Here is a 24,563-nt window from a genome sequence, read left to right as displayed (position 1 = left end):
GGAGGGGCAGGTGGTTGGGAGGCGGGGATAGTGCTGGGCAGACTTATACGGTCTGTGCCCTGAAGAGCACAGGTACAAATCAAAGTAGGGTATACACAAAAAGCAGCAAATATGAGTTATCTTGTTGGGCAGACTGGATGGACCGTGCAGGTCTTTTTCTGCCGTCATCTACTATGTTACTATGTCATCCGCCTGCCCACCAGTTGTCGCAATTCACTGCGCTGTTGGACGATTCGGACCAATTTGACCCTGGGATGCCCGTTTCAAATTCCTCAGCCGCAAAAAGTGCTGACGACGGATGCATCTGTCCTGGGGTGGGGAGCTCATGTCGATGGGCTCCACACCCAAGGGGTGTGGTCCTTTCAGGAACACGGTCTTCAGATCAATCTCCTGGAGCTCCGAGCGGTCTGGAACGTGCTGAAGACCTTCAGGGATCGGCTGTCCTTCGAAATTATCCAAATTCAGACAGACAATCAGGTTGCAATGTACTACATCAACAAGCAGGGGGGCACCAGATCTCGCCCCCTGTGTCAGGAAGCCGTCAGGATGTGGCGATGGGCAGGCCAGCACGGCATGCTTCTCCAGGCCACGTACCTGGCAGGCGTAAACAACAGTCTGGCCGACAGGCTGAGCAGACTCATGCAACTGCACAAGTGGTCGCTCCATTCCCGGATGGTACGCAAGATCTTCCGAGGGTGGGGCTCTCCCTCGGTGGACCTTTTCGCCTCCCAGACCTATCACAAGCTGCCTCAGTTCTGTTCCAGACTTCAGGCACATGGCAGACTGGCGTCGGATGCCTTTCTCCTCCATTGGGGGAAGGGCCTCCTGTATGCATATCCTCCCATACCTTTGGTGGGGAAGACCTTACTGAAGCTCAAGCAAAACCGCGGCACCATGATTCTGATCACGCCCTTTTGGCCCCGTCAGATCTGGTTCCCTCTTCTTCTGGAGTTGTCCTCCGAAGAACGGTGGAGATTGGAGTGTTTTCCAACTCTCATTTCGCAGAACGATGGAGCGCTTCTGCACCCCAACCTTCAGTCTCTGGCTCTCACGGCCTGGATGTTGAGGGCGTAGATTTTGCTTCATTGGGTCTGTCTGAGGGAGTCTCCCATGTCTTGCTTGCCTCTAGGAAGGATTCCACTAAAAAGAGTTACTTTTTTAAGTGGAGGAGGTTTGTCGTTTGGTGTGAGAGCAAGGCCCTAGAACCTCGTTCTTGTCCTGCACAGAACCTGCTTGAATAACTTCTACAGTTATCAGAGTCAGGTCTCAAGACCAACTCAGTAAGGAATCACCTTAGTGCAATTAGTGCATACCATCATCGTGTAGAGGGTAAAGCCATCTCTGGAGAGCTTTTAGTCGTTCATGAGAGGCGTGCTTCTGTCAAAGCCCCCTGTCAAGCCTCCTGCAGTGTCATGGGATCTCAACGTCGTCCTCACCCAGCTGATGAAACCTCCTTTTGAGCCACTGAATTCATGCCATCTGAAGTACTTGACCTGGAAGGTCATTTTCTTTGTGGCAGTTACTTCAGCTCGTAGAGTTAGTGAGCTTCAAGCCCTGGTAGCTCATGCTCCTTATACTAAATTTCATCTTAATAGAGTAGTCCTCCGCACTCACCCTAAGTTCCTGCCAAAGGTGGTGTCGGAGTTCCATCTTAACCAGTCAATCATCTTGCCAACATTCTTTCCCAGACCGCATACCCGCCCTGCTGAACGTCAGTTGCACACATTGGACTGCAAGCGAGCGTTGGCCTATCTGGAGCGGACACAGCCCCACAGACAGTCTGCCCAATTGTTTGTTTCTTTCGACCCCAATAGGAAGGGGGTCACTGTCGGGAAATGCACCATCTCCAATTGGCTAGCAGATTGCATTTCCTTCACTTACGCCCAGGCTGGGCTGGCTCTTGAGGGTCATGTCACGGCTCATAGTGTTAGAGCCATGGCAGCGTCAGTGGTCCACTTGAAGTCAGCCACTATTGAAGAGATTTGCAAGGCTGCGACGTGGTCATCTGTCCACACATTCACATCACATTACTGCCTCCAGCAGGATACCCGACGCGACAGTCGGTTCGGGCAGTCGGTGCTGCAAATCTGTTTGCGGTTTGAATCCAACTCCACTCTCCTGGACCCGGTTTTATTCTGTTCAGGCTGCACTCTCAGTTAGTTGTTCTTCATAGGTCAATTTCTGTTAGATCCTCGCCGTTGCGAGGCCAATTGACCCTGTTTGTTGTTTTGAGTGAGCCTGGGAGCTAGGGATACCCCAGTCGTGAGAACAAGCAGCCTGCTTGTCCTCGGACAAAGCGATTGATACATACCTGTAGCAGGTGTTCTCCAAGGACAGCAGGCTGATTGTTCTCACCTTCCCTCCCTCCTCCCCTTTGGAGTTGTGTTTTTTCCCTCATTTCTTTGCTTGTCATTTAACTGAGCGGGAATGGTCGCGCATGGGCGGGAAGATGGCCGCGCATGTGCGGTGGGCATGCCCCGTGTGCGGGTCCTCCAGCGAGATTTTTTCTTCCAGTATGAGGGACTGCCGTTGACGTCAACACAGTCGTGAGAACAATCAGCCTGCATGCCCTCGGAGAACACCTGCTACAGGTATGTATCATTCGCTTTTTCAGGGCACAAACCGTGTAAGTCTGCCCAGCACTATCCCCGCCTCCCACCACCAGCTCTGCCACCCAATCTCGGCTGAGCTCCTTAGGATCCATTCCTTCTGAACAGGATTCCTTTATGTTTATCCCACACGTGCTTGAATTCTGTTACCGTTTTTATTTCCACCACCTCCCGCGGAAGGGCATTCCAAGCATCCACTACTCTCTCTGTGAAAAAATACTTCCTGACATTTTTCTTGAGTCTGCCCCCCTTCAATCTCATTTCATGTCCTCTTGTTCTACCTCCTTCGCATCTCCGGAAAAGGTTTGTTTGCGGATTAATACTTTTCAAATATTTGAACATCTGTATCATATCACCCCTGTTTCTCCTTTCTTCCAAAGTATACATGTTCAGGTCATCAAGTCTCTCCTCATACGTCTTGTAACGCAAATCCCTTACCATTCTCGTAGCTTTTCTTTGCACCGCTTCTATTCTTTTTACATCCTTTGCAAGGTACGGCCTCCAAAACTGAACACAATACTCTAGGTGGGACCTCACCAACGACTTATACAGGGGCATCAACACCCCCTTTCTTCTGCTGGTCACACCTTTCTCTATACAGCCTAACAACCTTCTAGCTATGGCCACCGCCTTGTCACACTGTTTCGTCGCCTTCAGATCCTCAGATACTATCACCCCAAGATCCCTCTCCCCGTCCGTTCCTATCAGACTCTCCCAGCCTAACATATACGTCTCCCAAGGATTTCTATTCCCTAAGTGCATCACTTTGCATTTCTTCGTATTGAATTTTAATTGCCAAACCTTAGACCATTCTTCTAGCTTCCTCAGATCCTTTTTCATGTTTTCCACTCCCTCCCGGGTGTCCACTCTGTTACAGATCTTAGTATCATCCGCAAATAGGCAAACTTTACCTTCTAACCCTTCGGCAATGTCACTCACAAATATATTGAACAGAATCAGTCCCAGCACCGATCCTTGAGGCACACCACTACTCACCTTTCCCTCCTCCGATCGAATTCCATTCACCACCACCCTCTGGCTTCTGTCCGTCAACCAGTTCCTAATCCAGTTCACCACTTCGGGTCCTATCTTCAGCCCATCCAGTTTATTTAAGAGCCTCCTGTGGGGAACTGTGTCAAAAGCTTTGCTGAAATCTAAGTAGATTACGTCCATAGCTCGTCCCTGATTCAATTCTCCTGTCACCCAATCAAAGAATTCAATGAGATTCGTTTGGCACAATTTCCCTTTGGTAAAACCATGTTGTCTCGGATTTTGCAACTTATTGGCTTCCAGGAAATTCACTATCCTTTCCTTCAGCATCGCTTCCATTACTTTTCCAATAACCGAAGTGAGGCTTACCGGCCTGTAGTTTCCAGCTTCTTCCCTATCACCACTTTTGTGAAGAGGGACCACCTCCGCCGTTCTCCAATCCCTCGGAACCTCTCCCGTCTGCAGGGATATATTAAACAAATCTTTAAGAGGACCCGCCAGAACCTCTCTGAGCTCCCTCAATATCCTGGGGTGAATCCCATCCGGTCCCATGGCTTTGTCCACCTTTAGCTTTTCAAGTTGTTCATACACACTCTCTTCCATGAACAGTGCTCTATCCACTTCAATCTCATTTGTACTTTTTGCGGTCCTTCTCCAGGATTTTCTTCTGTGAAAACAGAACAAAAGTATCTATTTAGCAAATTGGCTTTTTCTTCATCATTATCCACATAGCGGTTCGCAGTATCTTTTAGTCTCACAATTCCCTTTTTAGTCATTCTCCTTTCACTAATAAGTGAAGAAATTTTTGTCACCCCTTCTTACATTTCTAGCCATTTGTTCTTCCGCTTGTGCTTTCGCCAGGCGTATCTCTCTCTTGGCTTCTTTCAGTTTCATCCGGTATTCCTCCTCGTGTTCCTTTTCTTGAGTTTTTTTGTATTTCTGGAACGCCAACTCTTTAGCCTTTATTTTCTCAGCCACTTGCTTGGAGAACCATATCGGTTTCCTTTTTCTCTTGCTTTTATTTACTTTCCTTACATAAAGGTTCATGGCCCTACTTATAGCTTTTTTCAGCCTGAACCACTGTCCCTCCACTTCTCGTATTTCCTCCCAGCCCATCATCTCCTTCCTCAGGTATTCCCCCATTTCACTAAAGTCAGCACACTTGAAATCCAGGACTTTGAGTTTTGAGTGGCTGCTCTCCACTTTAGCTGTAATATCAAACCAAACCGTTTGATGGTCACTGCTGCTCAGGTGGGCACCCACTCAGATATTTGACACACTATCCCCATTTTTGAGCACCAGATCTAGCGTCGCTCCCTCCCTCGTGGGTTCTGTCACCATTTGTCTGAGCAAACCACTTTGGAAAGCATCCACGATCTCTCTACTTCTTTCTGATTCCACAGACGGAACCTTCCAATCTACATCTGGCAGATTGAAATCTCCCAGCAACAGCACCTCGCTCTTGTTTCCCAACTTTTGAATATCTGCGATCAGGTCTTTATCTAGTTCCTCCAATTGTTTCGGAGGTCTGTAGACAACACCCACGTGTACAGACAGGGCTGTGCCAAGGGTCTCTGGTGCCCCCCTGCAGACTACCAGTTGGCGGTGCCGCCGCCCCCCCCTCCCGCACCTGCCTGGCTCCAAGGCAGCGATTCCCCTCTCTCCCTGAGCCCTACCCTCCCACCCATCCATGCCCATCTGTCCCTTGCCCCCGCCATTCATCCCGATCAAGCAATTCCCCTCTCTCCCTTCCATGAACCCTGCCCTCCCATCTATGCTCCTCTCTCCCCTGCCCTCCCGCTCCCATGTAGGAACTGCCCGCCCTCTTCTCCCCCCCAAGATCCCTTTCCTTTTTTTTTTCTTTTAAATTTACCTTCCTCCGGCAGCGCAGCGTCAGTGAAGGAGGCGGCGCTCCCAGTCCCGACGTCTCTAGCCTTCCATTGGTTCGCTCAGTGTTCCGCCTTCTTCTGACGTCAAGGATGACGTCCTAAGAAGGCAGGACACTGAGCGAACCAATGGAAGGCTAGAGACGTCGGGACTGGGAGCGCCGCCTCCTTCACTGACGCTGCGCTGCCGGAGGAAGGTAAATTTAAAAGAAAAAAAAAAAAGGAAAGGGATCTTGGGGGGGAGAAGAGGGCGGGCAGTTCCTACATGGGAGCGGGAGGGGCAAGGTAAGCACGCAGCGGCGGCGCCCCCCAGAAGATGGCGCCCCCCTGCGGCGCTTACCCCGCTTACTGCATCGGCACGGCCCTGTGTACAGAGGTTCTATCCTCTCTTTTTAAGGTGATCCATATCGCTTCTTCCTTTCCCCAGGTCCCTGTCATTTTGGTCGCCGTGATATCATTTCTCACATATAGAGCTACTCCTCCACCTTTACGACTCTCTCTATCCTTCCTAAATAGATTATAGCCTGGTATGTTTGCATCCCATTCATGGGAACCATTTAGCCACGTCTCTGTGATTGCAACAATGTCTAAGTCTGCCTCCAACATCAGGGCTTGAAGGTCATGAACTTTATTGCTTAGACTGCGAGCATTTGTGGCCATCGCTTTCCATGTACATTTCCTGGTATGTGCTTCAACATTTGTGATTTGGGGTTGTCTTTTCTCTTTGGGTACCTTCATATCCTTTTGTTCCAACTTCATTTCTTTCTCTTCTGCATCAGTTCTATTTTCAGGATCATCACCATGCTGTAATGGAGCAAAAGTATTCTGTAGGGGCAACACTTGTGAGGGCGGGTGCCTCTGTATCACATATCGAAGTCTGCCTGAACCTACTGTGAACCATCTATTCCTAGGTGGTTTTATCCTTGGAGGCAGTGGTGTGAATTTGGCTTGATTCTGTGCTGTATGGTTTTGTGTAGTCTTAGAAGCTGCTTTAAGTGCATCTAATCCCTGTTTTACCTTACTGAGCTCCTGTTTTAAACTAGCAAGCTGATTACAGACAGGACAAGCCTTAAGTCTCCAGATAATTGGCCTTGAAACTGAAACAATTATTACAGAGAATTATTACAGAGAATAAAAGTCATCCTGATTTGTTGGAATGGGAATGAACAGGTATGCTATGATGGGGTTAATAGTGTGCAAGATTAACTTTACTCCTCAGCCATACATAGGCAATCAGAGGCAGTTATAATTTGGGTGGAGTTAATTTGTAATAAGTAGAATAGTTAGGAAAGTTATTTAGGAAGTGTCTCTTAGGGTGGGGGTGGGGGTGGGGGGCTTAAAGTTTAAAACCTGTGGAATGTGTTAGGTTTTAAAACAATCTCCAGGAAAGGAAAAAAGTTATAATACTTGCTAGCAGTTTTGAAATCTGAAATCTCCTTTTCAGATTTACAGATATCAATAAACCAGTTAGAAACAACAATCAAATCACAACAGTCAGAGCACACTATATGCAGAGCAGATTAAAACAGATCACACTATTTGCAGAGCCAAGAGGTTTTTTTTCTTTTTTGGAAAGATATAAATGCAGTGACAATGATAGACAAGGAAAGAAGGGAGAGATGCCCAGAGAAAACACAGCCAAAGGGTAGGAATAACCAGGAATTTAGCGAGCACAAGTCTTAGCTGTGTGAGTTTCCTTCAGCCAGGAGATAAGGAAGACCAGGAGGCTGCTCAGTTTAGCCCCTCCTAAGCAATTAAAATGTCTGCAGAAGGACCAGGATCATTTAATTTTTTTCCTGGAGTAATGCATTGCCCCCCCCCCCCGCCCCCCCAGGCTCTCTCCCCAGCTACAGCCAGCTCTGCAATTTTGGGGGGGAGGGGCGCAGAGGTGGACCAGGGAGACAGCCTTCTTGTTAAACATTTACCAGCACACCACTGCCTGTTTATACATAAGGCCTTGCCCTGCCAAACTGAGGCCTATGAACCAAACCCTGACTAGGCCAGGAACCATGTTTTCAGGATAATACTGTGATGGCTTTTACAAGACTTCTTGCAGCACTGGACAATGGCATTCCAAGGGACATCTGCATTTTCTCTCTCTGGTATGAAGCTGCAGGAATGTGTAAGAACCAGTACTGGATAGCATTTTATCTTCAACTAAGATAGTTCCAGAGAAGAGCTGTGTGCATTCCAGCTTCCTTGATGATAGTCTTCCACAACAACCACAGACAGAAGACACTGTGGAGCAGGCAATTTATCTGCATGGCCTTGTCCAGGAGCCAGTTGGGAAACTTCAGCTTGGAGTCCGAGAGAGAAAGAAGAGACCTGCCACAGAGAAGGAGCCAAAGAACTTTTCCAGGTAGCCTACAGGGTAAGATTAGTTATCGTTCCTATAGCTGGGCCAAGATAGAAAGCATTGCCATGTGCCAAGTGAGTCAGTACCTTTTGGCATGTAGTGTTAGGGTAGCACCTGTAGTTATGTCTCAAGAATAATTATTAGTTACCTTATTGTTCTACCATGTACTGATAAGTCTTGCTGCTAAGTTTTCCTTAATGCTTTGCTATACTAATATATCTATTCTTTTATATATTTCCAAAGTGTGGCATTATTCTCTCACTGCCAGCAAAACCTTCATGAGAACCCTTTTCTTTGTTTTGGGACCATTTAGGGCAATATCATAGTCCAAACAGATGAGACAAACCACAAACTCCAACCAGAGTAATTATTTGCCCTACATTACAATCAACTAAGTTCCTGGTCTCTATTCAATTCAGTGTGCTGCTTACATTCCTGCTCCTGGCTTCTCTGCTTCAAATGCTCCACCCACCCACCTTAATCATATGCACATGGATCAACCAGTGTTAGGCAATGCCCATAATACAGATTTATATACCAGTTCATTGTATAATAATTTTCATTGGTGCACAAGCTTTTTAATAGAAGATAGCAAATAAAAATAGCAAATGATGTGCGATAGACAAGCTAACAATATTCATTCTTGTTATTGTATTACTAATTATCAGTGGTATTTAATTTTGACCTGTAGGTATACCAAAATCAAACAGATAACAATGTAGGATTTTAGGCTCAAGATACAAATTAAGAGTCAGTCACCTTTATAACCATGGGCATACATTAGTTCAGGTAACAGAAGAGGGAAAAAAGCAGGATAGTGTGGCACACTTATGGCAGGCACACCTGTAAACTTGGTTGTGATATTCTCAATACCACAGTGTATTATCTCCCAATCCCAGACATCAGAAACTAGATACACTCTCACTGCAGCATCTTCTAGTCCCAGGAAACAAGAAACAGCTTTACTCTAAATTTCAACAAATCCCCAGCTCCAGATATCAGCTAACAGCCACGTTTATCACTGCAACAACTTCCAGCTCCATCCACCAGGTAACAACTTTGCTGTCTTTGCAGCAGTTCCCAGCTCCAGTTCCCAGACACCAGCTTCACTCCTATTGCAACTCTACATTCCAAACAGGACAGGAGAGCAGCCTTCTCAAGTCAGCGGCAGTAGCAGCACCCAGGTCCAGTCTTCCAGAAGCATCTCCACCTCTACTGCACCTGCTTCCAAGTACAAGCAGCACAGGACAACTTGGTTCTCACTACAGCAGCCCTCAAATCCAAACACTGGATCAGAACTACTCTCTCAGTGCAACAGCTCCCAGATCTGGGCAGCAGAAAACATTCTTCAGTCCCACTGAAGCACCTCTCAGGATCAGGAATCCAGTTTCTTTCACTGCAGCACCTTTCAGGACCAGAGACCCAGTACCTGTCACTGCAGCACCTCTCTGCACCAGACCAAAAGGTAACCGCTATACTCTTGCTGCAACAACTTCTAGATGTATGCAGCAGCAAACCAAGTTGAGTGCAATAGCTCCCAGACCCATATATACCAGGTAAAAAATGCACTTCATTCAATCCCAGAATAAACCCACAAGGACAGCAATCCCTGCTCTAAAAACACCACTTTGCCATAATTAATGGTTTTAATTAAGCATTCTCTCAAACAATTTTGATGTAACCATAAGTAAAACATTATTTATTTTCCTATCATTTTTAATAGCAGGCTTTGGAGGTTTCTTGGGTGCCAGTATCCACAGAAGATACCACAGTGCTGGAAGATTCAAACTTCAAATCTGCTGTTAGGCAGAATGTAGGCCTGCTGAAAGCAATCCACAAAGAGAAAAGCTTCAGGCAGCTAATGTACTAACAGCAGATAGGAATCCACACAGCATAATCCTACAGTGCTTGTATAATTATTTTAATAAATACCAAGCAGTTCCAGAGACTTACATCCATAACAAAGTTGACCAAACAGGTGTCATCTCTACCAAATAATGATTTTGGGGTGGTTTTTTTTTTTTTTATAAATTATAAATCCAAGAATATATTGATTAAAAAAGGGGAATTTTCAAAATGTGCCCACATTGATGCAAATCCCAAGGGTGCTTGCAGGCCTTACACTAGTTTTCAAAATGAAAATACAAGCATGCTTTTTCAAAAATTGCCCAGGGAAGAAGCATCCCCTGTGATTTGAACTTACTTGTTCTCTGGATACTTTTTCCAAAGGAAATAAGAATAGATTTATAAATGTAAGATGCATGCATTATTTAGGATTGGAGGAGTAGCCTAGTGGTTAGTGCAGAAGCCTAAGAACCTGGAGTACTGGGGTCCATTTCCACTGCAGTTCCTTGTGACTCAGTACAAAATATAAAAAATAATTTATAAACTGCTTTGATTGTAACCACAGAAAAGTGGTATATCAAGTCCCATCACTATTTCCTTCTCCCATTCATACCTTTAACAAGGTAAGGGGTAGACAATTTTCAGAGCCCAATGTTAAACAAAATTTGCCTCCATATACACATATATAGGGAAAGGGAAATGGGACTTGATATACTGCCTTTCTGAGGTTTTTGCAACTACATTCAAAGCAGTTTACATATATTCAGATACTTATTTTGTACCAGGGGCAATGGAGGGTTAAGTGACTTGCCCAGAGTCACAAGGAGCTGCATTGGGAATTGAACTCAATTCCCCAGCATCAAAGTCCACTGCACTAACCACTAGGCTACTCCTCTACTGTACAGAGAGTGATCTTCTAAAACCGAGTTTTAGAAGAGTTATTCAGTAAACAACACAGTAACTGGTGTACAGTCACAGAATCTATGAGCCAATTACTGCAAGCAAGCTGTACAGCACATAAGCACACACAAATGAAATTCTTCTGGAAGATAAGAACTAATAAGAAATCAGGGAGGCAAGAACATGGCTCCCAAAATAATTAGAGCCTGGCCATAAAATTTGTCAGCTGTGACCAAACTGTCCCCCTTCCAAACCTCCTCTTAGATAAGTGCAAAAGGATTTCTTCACAAAACTTCCTACAACCTAAGGGATCAGCTGGAAAATCAGGAGAGGACTTTCACAAATCCTATATATAATTTTATACTTGTATTTAAGTAGATGTTCCCAGGGAAAGAATTTGGTGTTTATTTATTTATTGCATTTATACCCCACATGTTCCCTATTTGCAGGCTCAATGTGGCTTACAAGCATCTGTTACGGCATCGCGATTCCAGGAGATGAATACAATTGGTGTTACAGGAAGATTCTGGATGAAGAAAGAAAAGGTCTAAGCAAAGTTATAGAAAGATAAATATCGGAATAGGGTGAAGGCCTTGTTAAATAGGTTTTCAAAGATTTACGAAAGGTAGTTATGTCGTTAATCGTTTTCAAGTCAGTTGGTAGTGCATTCCATAGTTGCGTACTCATGTAAGATAAGCTGGTTGCGTGTGATAGCTTGTATTTTAGTCCTTTGCAATTGGGGAAGTGCAGATTAAGGAATTTGCGGGCTGATTTTTTAGCATTTCTGGGAGGCAGGTCTACGAGGTTTAGCATGTAGCTTGGGGCTTCTCCGTGGATGGTTTTATGAACAATCATGCAAATATTGAACCCAATATGCTCTTTGAGTGGGAGCCAGTGAAGTTTTTTTCGTAGAGGTTTCACACTTTCATATTTTGTTTTGCCAAATATGAGTCTGGCTGCGGTATTCTGGGCAGTTTGAAGTTTCTTGATGTCTGTTCTTTGCAGCCAGCATATAGTGCGTTGCAGTAGTCCAGGTGACTTAACACCATTGACTGTACCAGGGTAAAGAAGATGGATCTTGGAAAGAAAGGTTTTACTCTTTTGAGTTTCCACATGGAGTGGAACATCTTTTCCGTTGTGTTCTTCACATGGATGTCGAGTGTGAGGTTTCGGTCTATGGTCACTCCCAGAATTTTCAGATTGTTTGAGACTGGAAGAGTTAGGTTTGGTGTGGTTACGGTGGTGAAGTTAATTGTGTTATGTTGTGAGGTGAGTATAAGGCATTGTGTTTTATCTGCATTAAGCTTTAACTGGAATGCATCGGCCCAGGCGTGCATGATTTGGAGGCTTTGATTAATTTCGTTGGTGATTTCCTTTAAATCATGTTTAAACGGGATGTAAATCGTGACGTCATCTGCATATATATAGGGGTTGAGGTTATGGTTGGCCAATAACTTAGCCAAGGGTATCATCATTAGGTTGAAGAGGGTTGGTGATGGGGGGATCCTTGGGGGACTCCACATTCCGGTGTCCATGCAGTGGAGATATCTTTGTTCGCTATTACTTGGTATGATCTTGTGGTTAAGAATCCACTGAACCAGTTGACAATGTTGCCTCCAATTCCAAAGTATTCAAGAATATTTAGTAATATTCCATGGTTGACTATGTCGAAGGCGCTGGACATGTCGAATTGCAGTAGGAGTATGTTTTTGCCAGTTGCAATTGTTTGTTTGAATGAATTCATTAAGGACACTAGTACAGTTTCAGTGTTGTGGTTCGATCGGAATCCTGATTGTGATTCGTGTAGACTTGAGTGTTTATTTAGGTAGTCCGTGAGTTGTTTCGTCACTACACCTTCCATGATTTTGGATATCAATGGGATAGATGCCACTGGGTGATAGTTAGTTAGGTCGTTTGTGCTTTTCTTTGCGTCTTTAGGTAGAGGAGTGAGTAGAATGTTTTCTTTATCCTTAGGGAAGAAGCCGTTTTGTAGCATGTAGTTTAGGTGCTCCGTGAGGTCTGTTTTAAATTGTTGGGGAGCCAATTTTATAAGGGTGATAGGGCAGGTATCTAGTTTGCATTGCGACTTAGCATATTTCCCAAGCGCTTGGGAGATGTTGTCGATCGAGAGTATGTCAAAATTGGTCCATGATCGGTCTGCCGGAAATTCCCCAGGTGTTGGGTCTAGGCATTCAAGGAGGTCAACATAGTCTGTTGTGTTGATAGGAATCATGAGTCGAAGCTTTGTAATTTTCTCTTTGAAGTAGTTTGCAAGTTTGGTTGCTGATGGAGTGTCTGTGTTGTTAGTGGTAACCGGTGTGGTATTTAGTAGTTTGTTTACAAGTAGGAAGAGTTTATGTGTATCAGGAAAGGACTTTCACAAATCCTATGTATAATTTTATACATGTATTTAAGTAGATGTTCCCAGGGAAAGAATTTAGGGTTTACACATATACATTGCAAAATGCAAAGACAAAAATATATGCGTGCCTTCTGCTGCCAGTTGCATATATAATTGGTGTTTTTAGAAGGGAAAGCGTGTATGTACCTTCCTTTTCTAAAATCACCACATTTTACACACATGATATTCTTCTGAAAGATAAGAATTAGTAAGAAATCAGGGAGGCAAGAACATGGCTCCCAAAATAATTAGAGCCTGGCCATAAAGTTTGTCAGCTGTGACCAAACTGTCCCCCTTCCAAACCTCCTCTTAGATAAGTGCAAAAGGATTTCTTCACAAAACTTCCTACAACCTAAGGGATTAGCTGGAAATTCAGGAGAGGACTTTCACAAATCCTATGTATAATTTTATACATGTATTTAAGTAGATGTTCCCAGGGAAAGAATTTGGTGTTTATACATATACTTTGCAAAATGCAAAGACATAAATATATGTGTGCCTTCTGCTGCCAGTTGCATATATAATTGGTGTTTTTAGAAGGGAAAGCATATATGTACCTTCCCTTTCTAAAATAACCTCTTTTTAGACATATAGTAGCCGCATCCACTTTTATGCCTGGTACTAAAATTAACTCCATAATGTATTGACAATATTGGTCAACAAATTATATATATGCTCCTGCCATAATAGGTGTGTCATACTATTTTGCCTTCTTTCCTGGGGGCATGCTACTGTAATTGTCAAGAACTTGCAAGGCTTTCAAAGTGAAATCCCCAAGTGTATGCCCCCTTTTGGCATGGTTAAACATACATACACAATGGACAACATATCACTTACGATGCAGAGGAACATTTGCAAAAATCCAATTTCTGTGGGTAAAATGCTGCTTTACCTGCAAAGAGGACCTCGAAAATTGCACCAATTTGTTGATCAATTTGATATAAGCATGACATTGAGGGGCATAATCAAACAGGGCGCCCAAAGTTTTCCTGAGGACGTCCTTGCAGGACATCCCGGCGAAGGGACGGGAAACTCGTATTATCGAAACAAGATGGGCGTCCATCTTTCGTTTCAATAATAAGGTCGGGAACGCCCAAATCTCAACATTTAGTTCGACCTTAGAGATGGGCGTCCTTAGCGATGGTCGTCCTTGGTTTTCGGCGATAATGGAAACCGAGGACGCCCATCTCAGAAACAACCAAATCCAAGCCCTTTGGTCGTGGGAGGAGCTAGCATTCGTAGTGCACTGGTCCCCCCCTCCCCCCCCACACACATGCCAGGTCACCAACCGGGCACCCTAGGGGGCACTGCGGTGACTTCAGAAATTGCTCCCAGGTGCATAGCTCCTTGGGTGCTGAGCCCCCCCACCCCCCAAAAAAAACCCAAAACCCACTCCCCACAACTGTACAACAATAGCATAGCCCTAAGGGGTGAAGGGGGGCACCTACATGTGGGTACAGTGGGTTTCTGGTGGGTTTTGAAGGGCTCACATTTACCACCACAAGTGTAACAGGTAGGGAGGGGATGGGCCTGGGTCCGCCTGCCTGAAGTGCACTGCAGTACCCACTAAATCTGCTCCATGGACCTACATACTGCTGTCAGGGAGATGGGTATGACATTTGAGGCTGGCATAGAGGCTGGCAAAATATATTGTTAAAGATGTTTCTTAGGGTGGGAGGGGGTTAGTGACCACTGGGGGAGTAAGGGGAGGTCATCCACGATTCCCTCCGGTGGTCATCTGGTCAGTTCGGGCACCTTTTTGAGGCTTGGTCGCAAGAAAAAATGGACCAAGTAAAGTCATCCAAGTGCTCGTCAGGGATGCCTTTTTTCCATTATCGGCCGAGGACGCCCAGGTGTTAAGCACGCCCCAGTCCCGCTTTCGCTATGGTTCTGACACGCCCCCGGGAACTTTGGTCGTCCCCGCGACGGAAAGCAGTTGAGTACGCCCAAAATCGGCTTTCGATTATGCCGATTTGGGCGACCCTGGGAGAAGGATGCCCATCTCCTGATTTGTGTTGAAAGATGGGCGCCCTTCTCTTTCGAAAATAAGCCTGATTGTATCATAAACAATGCAAATGCAAAAATCCTGAGCTGCACATATGTCTGAATATCTGGTCCCACTGATGCACTCCTTACATCATTTCTTTTTAGAGTTTTGCGTTTTGGAGCCTACATGAATTTCTATGCCTTTTAAATGCATTTCAAGCATTCAATAAGATGTGTTTATACTGCATTTAGGGAACCTTTTACTAGATCACATTAAGCATATTAAGGAATAAATTCTATAAGTAGTGCCTAAAAATCGGTACCATTAATGTGACGCACTCTGCGCAATTCTATAATAAGTAGGCTTCCTTCTCTAGATAGATTTGCGTTTAGCACTAAGGTGTACCTAATTGTAGGCAGCTGCAACTAGGCCTAAATACTGGTGCCTAAGTTAGGCGCATTTAGGCATGATTCTGTATCAATGCGCATAAAATCCAGGAACTCCCTAACCACGCCCCCAAAATGTTATGCGTGATAGGATTTTGGCACAATCTGTTACAGAATCGGATATGTACCTAAATCCTAATTATTGCCAATTAGTGCTCATGATTGTTATCTCCCAATTATCAGTGCTGATTAGCTTGTTGTTCAATTAAGTTGTGCACCCTCTTTATAGATTCACACTAATTGTAATTAATTAATCTTTAATTGGTGCCGATTTTTCAGGTGAAATATATGGCGCTAAGCCAAGTTTACCCATCATTAACTGCTAGCGCAGAACCGTCTTAAGGGGCTTTGCGGTGCTTTGCAGTTAGTGCACTATAAACCAGGTATTAAGGAGGAGATTTTATATATAGCGCTGAAATCATTGCAGACTAAGCGTATTCTATAATTGGTGCCTAGATTTAGGCGCCGCTTAGTTCATATTTCAGCACCTAAATCTATGTGCATTCATGTACACCAATTAAAACTTACTGTAAATCCAAGTGCGTAGATTTAGTCGCACTAGGTGTGTAAATTTTGGAATGCCCATCTTAAGTAGAGGAGTGTGGTAGCTGTGTTAGTCCACTCTTAAGGTTATCAATAGAAATCAAACAAAATAAAACTTGGAAAAGAAAATAAGATGATACCTTTTTTATTGGACATAACTTAATACATTTCTTGATTAGCTTTCGAAGGTTGCCCTTCTTCGTCAGATCGGAAATAAGCAAATGTGCTAGCTGACAGTGTATATAAGTGAAAACCTTCAAGCATTACTATGACAGTCTGACAGGGTGGGAGGATGGAAGGTAACTTTAAAACCATACAAGAACGTAAGACCTTTGAAGTCAGAATGATTGAATATTTTAACACCCAACAGAAAGGACTTAACAAGGACCTGGGGTTCCTAGCCCATTATAAACCATAAAGCTGTATGTCTCTGTTGATCACCCCACCCCTCACCTATCCACACCCATCCTGTTAGAATATCAATGATATGCTTTGATGTCCCCATGCATACCTCCGACCCACCCCCATCCTCCCACCCTGTCAGAGTGTCATAGTAATGCTTGAAGGTTTTCACTTATATACACTGTCAGCTAGCACATTTGCTTATTTCCGATCTGACGAAGAAGGGCAACCTTCGAAAGCTAATCAAGAAATGTATTAAGTTATGTCCAATAAAAAAGGTATCATCTTATTTTCTTTTCCAAGTTTTATTTTGTTTGATTTCTATGGAATGCCCATGAAACACCCTTTTCTCCGCCCATAACCATGCCCATTTTTGCCTGCGTGCATTAGAAGTTCGGCCAGTTCTAGGTGCTGCATTCTAGGTTCTAGCCATTCTCCCCTTTCTTTATAGTCTGTTTATTTATTTATTTATTTGTAGCATTTGTATCCCACATTTTCCCACCAATTTGCAGGCTCAATGTGGCTTACATTTGCCGTAATGGCGGTTGCTAAAGTTTACTAAAGTGTGGTGAGTTTTTGCACTTAGCACACTTGAACAGCAAAAACAAATTCACAGTAAGCAGAAAAGCCATGTGACATGTGCCACATTTTTCTGAAATCAATGTGTTAGTATATTCTTCCAGGAAGTACATGGTGCTGTGGAGATACTTTTCTGTGTAGTGGAAGCCAGTAATTTAAAGCCCTCCTTCAAACTGTCAAACAAGTTCCAGAAATGGGACATTCATGGATGAGCTCTATAAGTAACACCATGCTGTTAGTCCTAGCTTTGGCACAGCCTTGAGGGAGGTGTTCTAATTTGCCAATTTACAACCACAGAAGTAAAGATGTTTTAAATTTAGCATCATGGAGGGACTTCCGGTGATGTCATGAGCTAAGGAGCAGCGCTGCCGAGGCTCTGTGATCCCCGATTCCAAAACAGAGGCATTTGACGGAATAACGGACCCCCACAGGCGCACCCCGCTATATGGATAAATATATTAAAAGTACACCGACGGGTATGGCGCAAAAAGCAACAAAAAAAGAGAAAAATAAGGCGGGCAGCAGAGATGCTAAGATGGCGGATGAGATAGCTTCGCCGGGGGCAGCATTCACGGAGATACAGTTAACGCAGTTAACGCTAGCGGTCGAGAACGCTTGGAACCCAAAGTGGACAGAATTAAATACTAAATTGGAGTCCTACCAAACGGCGCTGGATGGGCTGGGCATCCGAGTGGGAAACTTAGAGGCCAGAGTGTCGTCGGCGGAGGATGAGTCGCGAGGATACGGCCCTGACATCGCAAGTCTTCAGCAACAAGTGAAAGAACAAAGGCAACTGTTGGACGATTATGAAAATAGAGCCCGCAGAAATAACATCCAAATTGTGGGCCTGGATGAGGCACTTCCCGAGCGGAACCTCGATGTTTGGTTGGAAAGCTGGCTGTCAAAAGAACTGGCGTTAACAGACACCATGGGCCCCATCATGGTTGAAAAGGCGCACCGTGTGGGCCGAAAGACAATTGAGCAAAACAGGCCACGGGTAATAGTTGCCAAGATCCTAAATTACAAACATAAGATGAGGAGTGTGGTAGCTGTGTTAGTCCACTCTTAAGGTTATCAATAGAAATCAAACAAAATAAAACATGGAAAAGAAAATAAGATGATACCTTTTTTATTGGACATAACTTAATACATTTCTTGATTAGCTTTCGAAGGTTGCCCTTCTTCGTCAGATCGGAAATAAGCAAATGTGCTAGCTGACAGTGTATATAAGTGAAAACCTTCAAGCATTCCTATGACAGTCTGACAGGGTGGGAGGATGGGGGTGGGTAGGAGGTATGCATGGGGACATCAAAGCATATCATTGATATTCTAACAGGATGGGTGTGGATAGGTGAGGGGTGGGGTGATCAACAGAGAAATACAACTTTATGGTTTATAATGGGCTAGGAACCCCAGATCCTTGTTAAGTCCTTTCTGTTGGGTGTTAAAATATTCAATCATTCTGACTTCAAAGGTCTTACGTTCTTGTATGGTTTTAAAGTTACCTTTCAGGATTCTCACTGTGAAATCGCTGGTACAGTGTCCTGGTCCTGTAAAATGCTGACCAACAGGGGTGGGAGCCCTACTGGCACCAGTATCGGCATCCCAACTGATCTAAAATGTCTATATGAGCTCAATATGCAAACGTTGATGCAGGATACCAAAATGAAGTTACAGGCGTGGTACAGTCTGCCTGTCTCACTGCTTGGGCGGATCGCTTTATATAATATGATAGTGGTCCCTAAGTGGATATACATTTTTCAGACCATCCCGATATATATGAGATGGGGGGATGAGCAGGCCTGTAATAAAATTCTACAAACCTTTTTTTGGAAAGGGAAAAAAGCACGCCTCTCGATATCTAACCTAAGTATCCCTGTAGAATATGGAGGCATAGGCCTCCTAAATTTAAGATTTCTTAACATTGCTAGTGGTATGAGGAACATCAATGATTGGTATAGGGGCACCAGTGATTATACAAACACAGATTTGGAATTGAGCTTCAACCCAGGGACCCACTTTTGTAACTATTTACATGTCACAGGTGTTCCTGTTCCCCATGCTCTGAGATATTCCTGGATTATGAAGACTGCAAGAGCAGTTTGGGGGTGGGTATGTCGTTTGCGCCATTTCTCTGCATGGGTGACGCCCTATTTGTCAATTTGTGATAATCACGCTTTTAAGCCAGGTAAAATGTACTCTGTATTTAAGAGGTGGAAGAGTAGAGGACTTCCGGTGGAGCCGAGCAGCAAGATGGACGTCGTGCTGTGAGCTCCATCCCGCCTGAATGAAGCCCCAATTTCTACGGTGTCGGACCCACTCCCGAAGGACCACATGAACGTCGGAGGGTAGTGGAGACTGGGAAGAACCTATGACTTAACTCACCGCCGCTGCCCCTAGAACATAAAATACCATTCGTGACGTGCACGAGCCCATCCAAGATGGCGGCGGCTGTCGAGGCACGAAGCCCATAACGGGCACAAACTGGCGGTGAGCAGGGGAGACAGGACTCCAGTAGGGAGGGGAGAAGCCTGAACCGGCCACAGAGACCAAGGGAAGAGAGTGCGGCAAGTCCGCAAAAAGTAAACTAGGCCTTCGAGACAGCACACTCGTTGAGGCAAAGACGAGGCCCCTACAGGACCAGCGCAGCAAACAGCAGTGAGTAGAACGAGAGCTTGGGGCGAGAGAGGGAAAGATCCTTCACAGATCACGGACAAGAATGCCCACGGGTGGCTGAAATTCGGCAAATCCCGGATAATCTCCCTGGTCCTGAGGAAGGGAATAAAGACAATACCATAGGGCGGAATAAAGTTATCCTCCCCTCCCCATCCCCGACCCGGAGAGGCAACCAAGTGTATGCAATAAAAGCCAAGAGAGTCTAGCAGGGACGCAGGGCCGCAAGACGCGGTACCAGTACACCTAAGTGCGGCAATTCGAGCCTCCGCACAGAGACGAGGCGCCTGCAGAAATCAAGTATTTAAATAACAGCTGAACGAGGCGCCAAAGTGAGAGGAGGCCGCCTGTGAATTGTCACACTCTGTGTATGGAGCAATATTTGAAACCCATGCCATCTGGGACCACTCACAGAGGAACAAAATTCGATAAAGAAAAACTTTCACCTCCCAAACCTAGCTACAAAATGGCGGACTTGAAAAGTGCAACCACGGGAGAATGTACTGATAACTGGTGCAAATAACAGCAGCGGTGAGCGCAGCTCTAAATCCAAGATTTGACCTACTGGCGGGGCAACTGAAAAATTTAGAGTCCTCCATGGCAGATACGGAGAAGAGAGTGGGAGAGGCGGAAAATCGGATTGGGGCAGTAGAGAACTCTTGCTCTCATAACACACAGGAGATTGCCAGGTTAAGGGATCAGCTTAAGTTGCAACAAGAGAAAATAGAAGACATGGAAAACCGAGCACGGAGATGTAACCTGAGACTTGTTGGTCTTTCTGAAAAGATCCCTAAAAAAATCACTTGGACACTTATTGGAACAGTGGTTGAAAAAAGAACTGGCCCTTTCTGACAGCTATGGAGAGTTGTGTATGGAATGGGCCCACAGATTAGGGCGCTGGCAACATGCAGAGACCGAGAACTGTCATCATCAAAGTACACAATTACCTGCATAAGGAAGAAATCATACGGGGCTTTAGAATGAAGCGAGACTCCCTCACATATGAGGGGGCCCCGATAAAAATCTTTCAGGACTATTCGGCAGGAGTGCAAGAACAAAGACGCCGTTTCCACCCAATATGTTCCACATTGGTCACCAAGAACACCAGATTTATGCTACTCTACCCAGCCATCTTAAAGATTCAGCATGGGAACCAGTGGCGCTCTTTTCAAACTGTCCAAGATGCCCATCAGTTTTTGGATGCTGAAATGAAAGAACCAGACACATGATATTTGTACAGGGTATGAGTTGCACAGAACAGCCGGGCGGGCCTCCTCTCTGACTCGGTGAGGGGGGATTATGGGCTTAGAAATGAAGGACACTGTAATAGTTGTACTGAAAGTTCTGGTTATGGGTTAAATGCTATTGTTTAGAAGAAAAGATAACATGGTAAGAGTCTAGAGTGGTCCTAGGGACTGCCGGGACATTGGTTTGTGTGGGCTACCGGTTAACGAGACAGGCAATCTCTCTGAGGGTCGGGGGGCAAGGACTAAGCTGGATGTAGGAAACAGGGGCTTCAATAGGCGAGAGAAGTTCAAGAGTATGAGGGGGACCAGGAAGAGAGACAGGCGGGAGGGGAGGGGGGGAAAGAAGGGAAGGAGTTGGGGACAGGGGGGGAAGAAGGGACTGGGATTAGGAGGGTAAAGTGCAATTGTGTATACACAGTGAGGTCATGAAGGATGCATGGTGTGGCGAAAGAGTATTGATAGAATGGAAGGATGCACCGGGGAGGTGGTGGCTAGGACACCTCTTCAATGAGATTGTTGGAAAACTGCATGGAAGCACTGACAAACAGGTAGAGATCATATAACTCCATTACAAGTTGTAACTTGGAATGTGGGGGGCATTCACTCACCAGTTAAAAGACAGAAAATTTTAAAAGTCCTTAATGATCAAAAGACATCAATTGCATTTTTGCAGGAGATGCACTTAACACAAGCAGAACATGCCAAACTGAAACGTTGGTGGGTTGGAGAAATTTTTGAATCCCCAGCAATGGGAGAGAAAGGAGAAGTGATCACATTGGTACGAAAAGGTATACATGTGGAGGTCATAAAGGTAGTGGGAGACGTTAAGGGGAGATATGTAATGGCATCTGTAGTACTGGACAGACAACCGGTTTTGCTCTGTAACATTTATGCCCCAAATACATTTGAAAAGCAATTTTACACACAGCTTATTCGTGCACTGCAGGTCTAGGAGAGATACCCATTATAATGGGGGGAGACTTTAATGAGGCTGCGGACCCAATATTAGACAGATCTAATCCAACGGGGAGTGAACTGGCCAGGACACGGAGGGGAATAGCAGCATTGGAAGAGGCATTCGCTGTGGTGGATGTGTGGAGAACTCTTAATCCTCTCGAGAGGGACTATACCCATTTATCAAGGGCCCACTACACTCTCTCCTGCATTGATTATATATTTGTAACTGGAGACCTGTTTACACAGGTGGAAACAGCTAAAATTGGACCAATAGTGGTCTCAGATCATGCCTGGGTAATGGTGAGGCTGCAGCTAGATGGGGGGGAAGAGAGAGGATTATATGTGGAGATTCCCAACCTGGCTTTACCGGGATGGTCAATTCTTACCTCATTTGATTAAGTGCTGGAAAGACTTCAACAATAATAATGAGGTTCACAGGGAGGATCCAGTGCTCTATTGGGAGACAGCTAAGGCGGTGCTTAGAGGGAAGACCATAGCATATACAAGCTTTAAATGGAAAGTGAGGAAGCAGGAAATCCTCAGACTAGAAAGGAGAGTGACTCTGCTGCGGCGACAATACAGCGTGGAACACTCGCAGAGACTTCGGGTGCAGTTGTTAGAGGCGCAGCAGAGACTAAATGAGCTGTTGCATCGCACAGTTTGGAAGTCTCTGGCTTATTATACGTTTGCTAACAAGGAAGGTGGGTTTTTAGCGAGGGTCATGGGTAGGAAGGCAGGTTATCGTAAGGTACTCACTTTAATTGGCCAGCAAGGGACAGTAGTACATAAAGATAGCAAAATCTCAGGAATATTCAAAACTTTTTTTGAGCAGCTATACAAGCCGCAAGAAGGCCTGGTCACGCCTAGTGAGGCTTATTTGGCTAATATTGATTTGCCAAGATTGGAGACTGAGGAGTTAAGGGTGTTGAATACAGACTTTACCTACTACTACTACTATTTAGCATTTCTATAGCGCTACAAGGCATACGCAGCGCTGCACAAACATAGAAGAAAGACAGTCCCTGCTCAAAGAGCTTACTAATTGTTTTAAATTTAGGGTTCAGAGACCCCCAAGAAGGCTGAAGTGACCTTAAATCTGACTCCATCTCTAAATAGCACTAGTACTGGGGTAATCAAGGAGTTGTGAAGTTCTAAAAGGAATTGCCACTAAGAGAGATGTTAGGTCTAAGGAAAAGATACCAGCCTTATGACAAACTGGATTTAGATTACAAGTTATACAATGCAGCGAAAGATAGCCTGCTACAGCAAAAGCATTTATACTTACAGCCTTTCATCATTAAGTGAAGCCCACAAATCATCATTTGGAATGAGGAGTTTATTTGCCAAGGTACAAGTCAAATCAGTGATTGACAACAGGCACGTACAATCAATTAATTATAGGAATATAATAATCCAGCTGCAAACAGGTGTTAATTAGTTCCTAATCTTTTATAATTTCTTTTACCAATTAGAGGTTTTACAAGGGAAAGCAATTAGGTAATTTGTCAATTCTGCTGGACACATTGGTTTCCCTTGGAGAGAGAGAGTGGCAACCCTTCTCTCTAACCTAAACCAGGAAATACCCTGATTTTTATAGGTGCCCTCAGGATATGGATAATATGACAATAATTGGATCTATGCTATGCTAATGTCATGGTTGTCACTGATTGGCTCATGCTAATGAGTAGCTTTTATCTTGCTAACATGGTTTTGTCTTTAGCTCGCTTGACCATAAATCTTAAGCAAGACCCTGCATCCAGCTACACCTTTCCTTTCTCACACCATGGCTGACCACAATCCTGCTCACAGGAAAGTCTCCCTCCCATCTTGGACAGCTAGGTCCCTATTTTCTTTGCACCTGGCATGACTCACTCATTTCGCAACTTGTTTTCCTAACTTACATTAGAGAAAATTCCACTTTGTAACAGATACGGCTTCCATTTTGTGCTGAAATCCTCCATTTTGTTTCCATATCTATTGACCTAACTTTTCCTAATTTAGCTTATTTAGGCCTCAATCCGGGCTACAAACTAGGCCATACTTTTCCAGTAAGCTCCCAGTTATGTCAGCCATCAGATTTCTGACTCAGCCAAGGTCTGTAATGGCTGAGCTCTATGACTGGGCCCGCCACCATTCCAGTGGGGGGGTCTCTGGCTGTATCATAATTATACAAAAAATAAAGTAAGCAAATCAAATCAATTAATGTGTACAGGAAGGATGAGAGGAGGGTAGGTGGAGGCGAGTGGTTACAAGTGGTTATGAGTCAAAAGCAATGTTAAAGAGGTGGGCTTTCAGTCTAGATTTAAAGGTGGCCAAGGATGGGGCAAGACGTAGGGGCTCAGGAAGTTTATTCCAGGCGTAGGGTGCAGCGAGACAGAAGGCGCGAAGTCTGGAGTTGGCAGTAGTGGAGAAGGGAACAGATAAGAAGGATTTATCCATGGAGCAGAGTGCATGGGAAGGGGTGTAGGGAAGGACGAATGTGGAGATACTGGGGAGCAGCAAAGTGAGTACATTTATAGGTTAGTAGAAGAAGTTTGAACAGGATGCGAAAACAGATAGGGAGCCAATGAAGCGATTTGAGGAGAGGGGTAGTATGAGTAAAGCGACCCTGGCTGAAGACAAGACGGGCAGCAGAGTTTTGAACCGATTGGAGAGGGGAGAGGTGACTAAGTGGGAGGCCAGCAAGAAGCAGATTGCAGTAGTCTAAACGAGAGGTGACAAGGGTGTGGATGAGGGTTTTGG

The 24,563-nt window shown here is 44.8% G+C and overlaps 1 protein-coding gene across 1 annotated transcript in view; it reads left to right on the top strand.

Annotated features, from left to right (window-relative positions):
• Positions 1 to 24,563, top strand: part of BICD1 (BICD cargo adaptor 1) — a 1,008,636-nt gene that overhangs the window by 902,100 nt on the left and 81,973 nt on the right. The window contains exon 8 of the mRNA XM_030213885.1: positions 8,919 to 9,306. Within this exon, the coding sequence (XP_030069745.1) occupies positions 8,919 to 9,306 (388 nt within the window). The remainder of the gene's footprint in view (positions 1 to 8,918; positions 9,307 to 24,563) is intronic.

Source organism: Microcaecilia unicolor, chromosome 9 (assembly GCF_901765095.1).
Source record: "Microcaecilia unicolor chromosome 9, aMicUni1.1, whole genome shotgun sequence".
NCBI lineage: Eukaryota > Metazoa > Chordata > Amphibia > Gymnophiona > Siphonopidae > Microcaecilia > Microcaecilia unicolor.
Note: the sequence above shows the minus strand (reverse complement) of the source record. Positions and strands in the feature narration are given on the sequence as shown.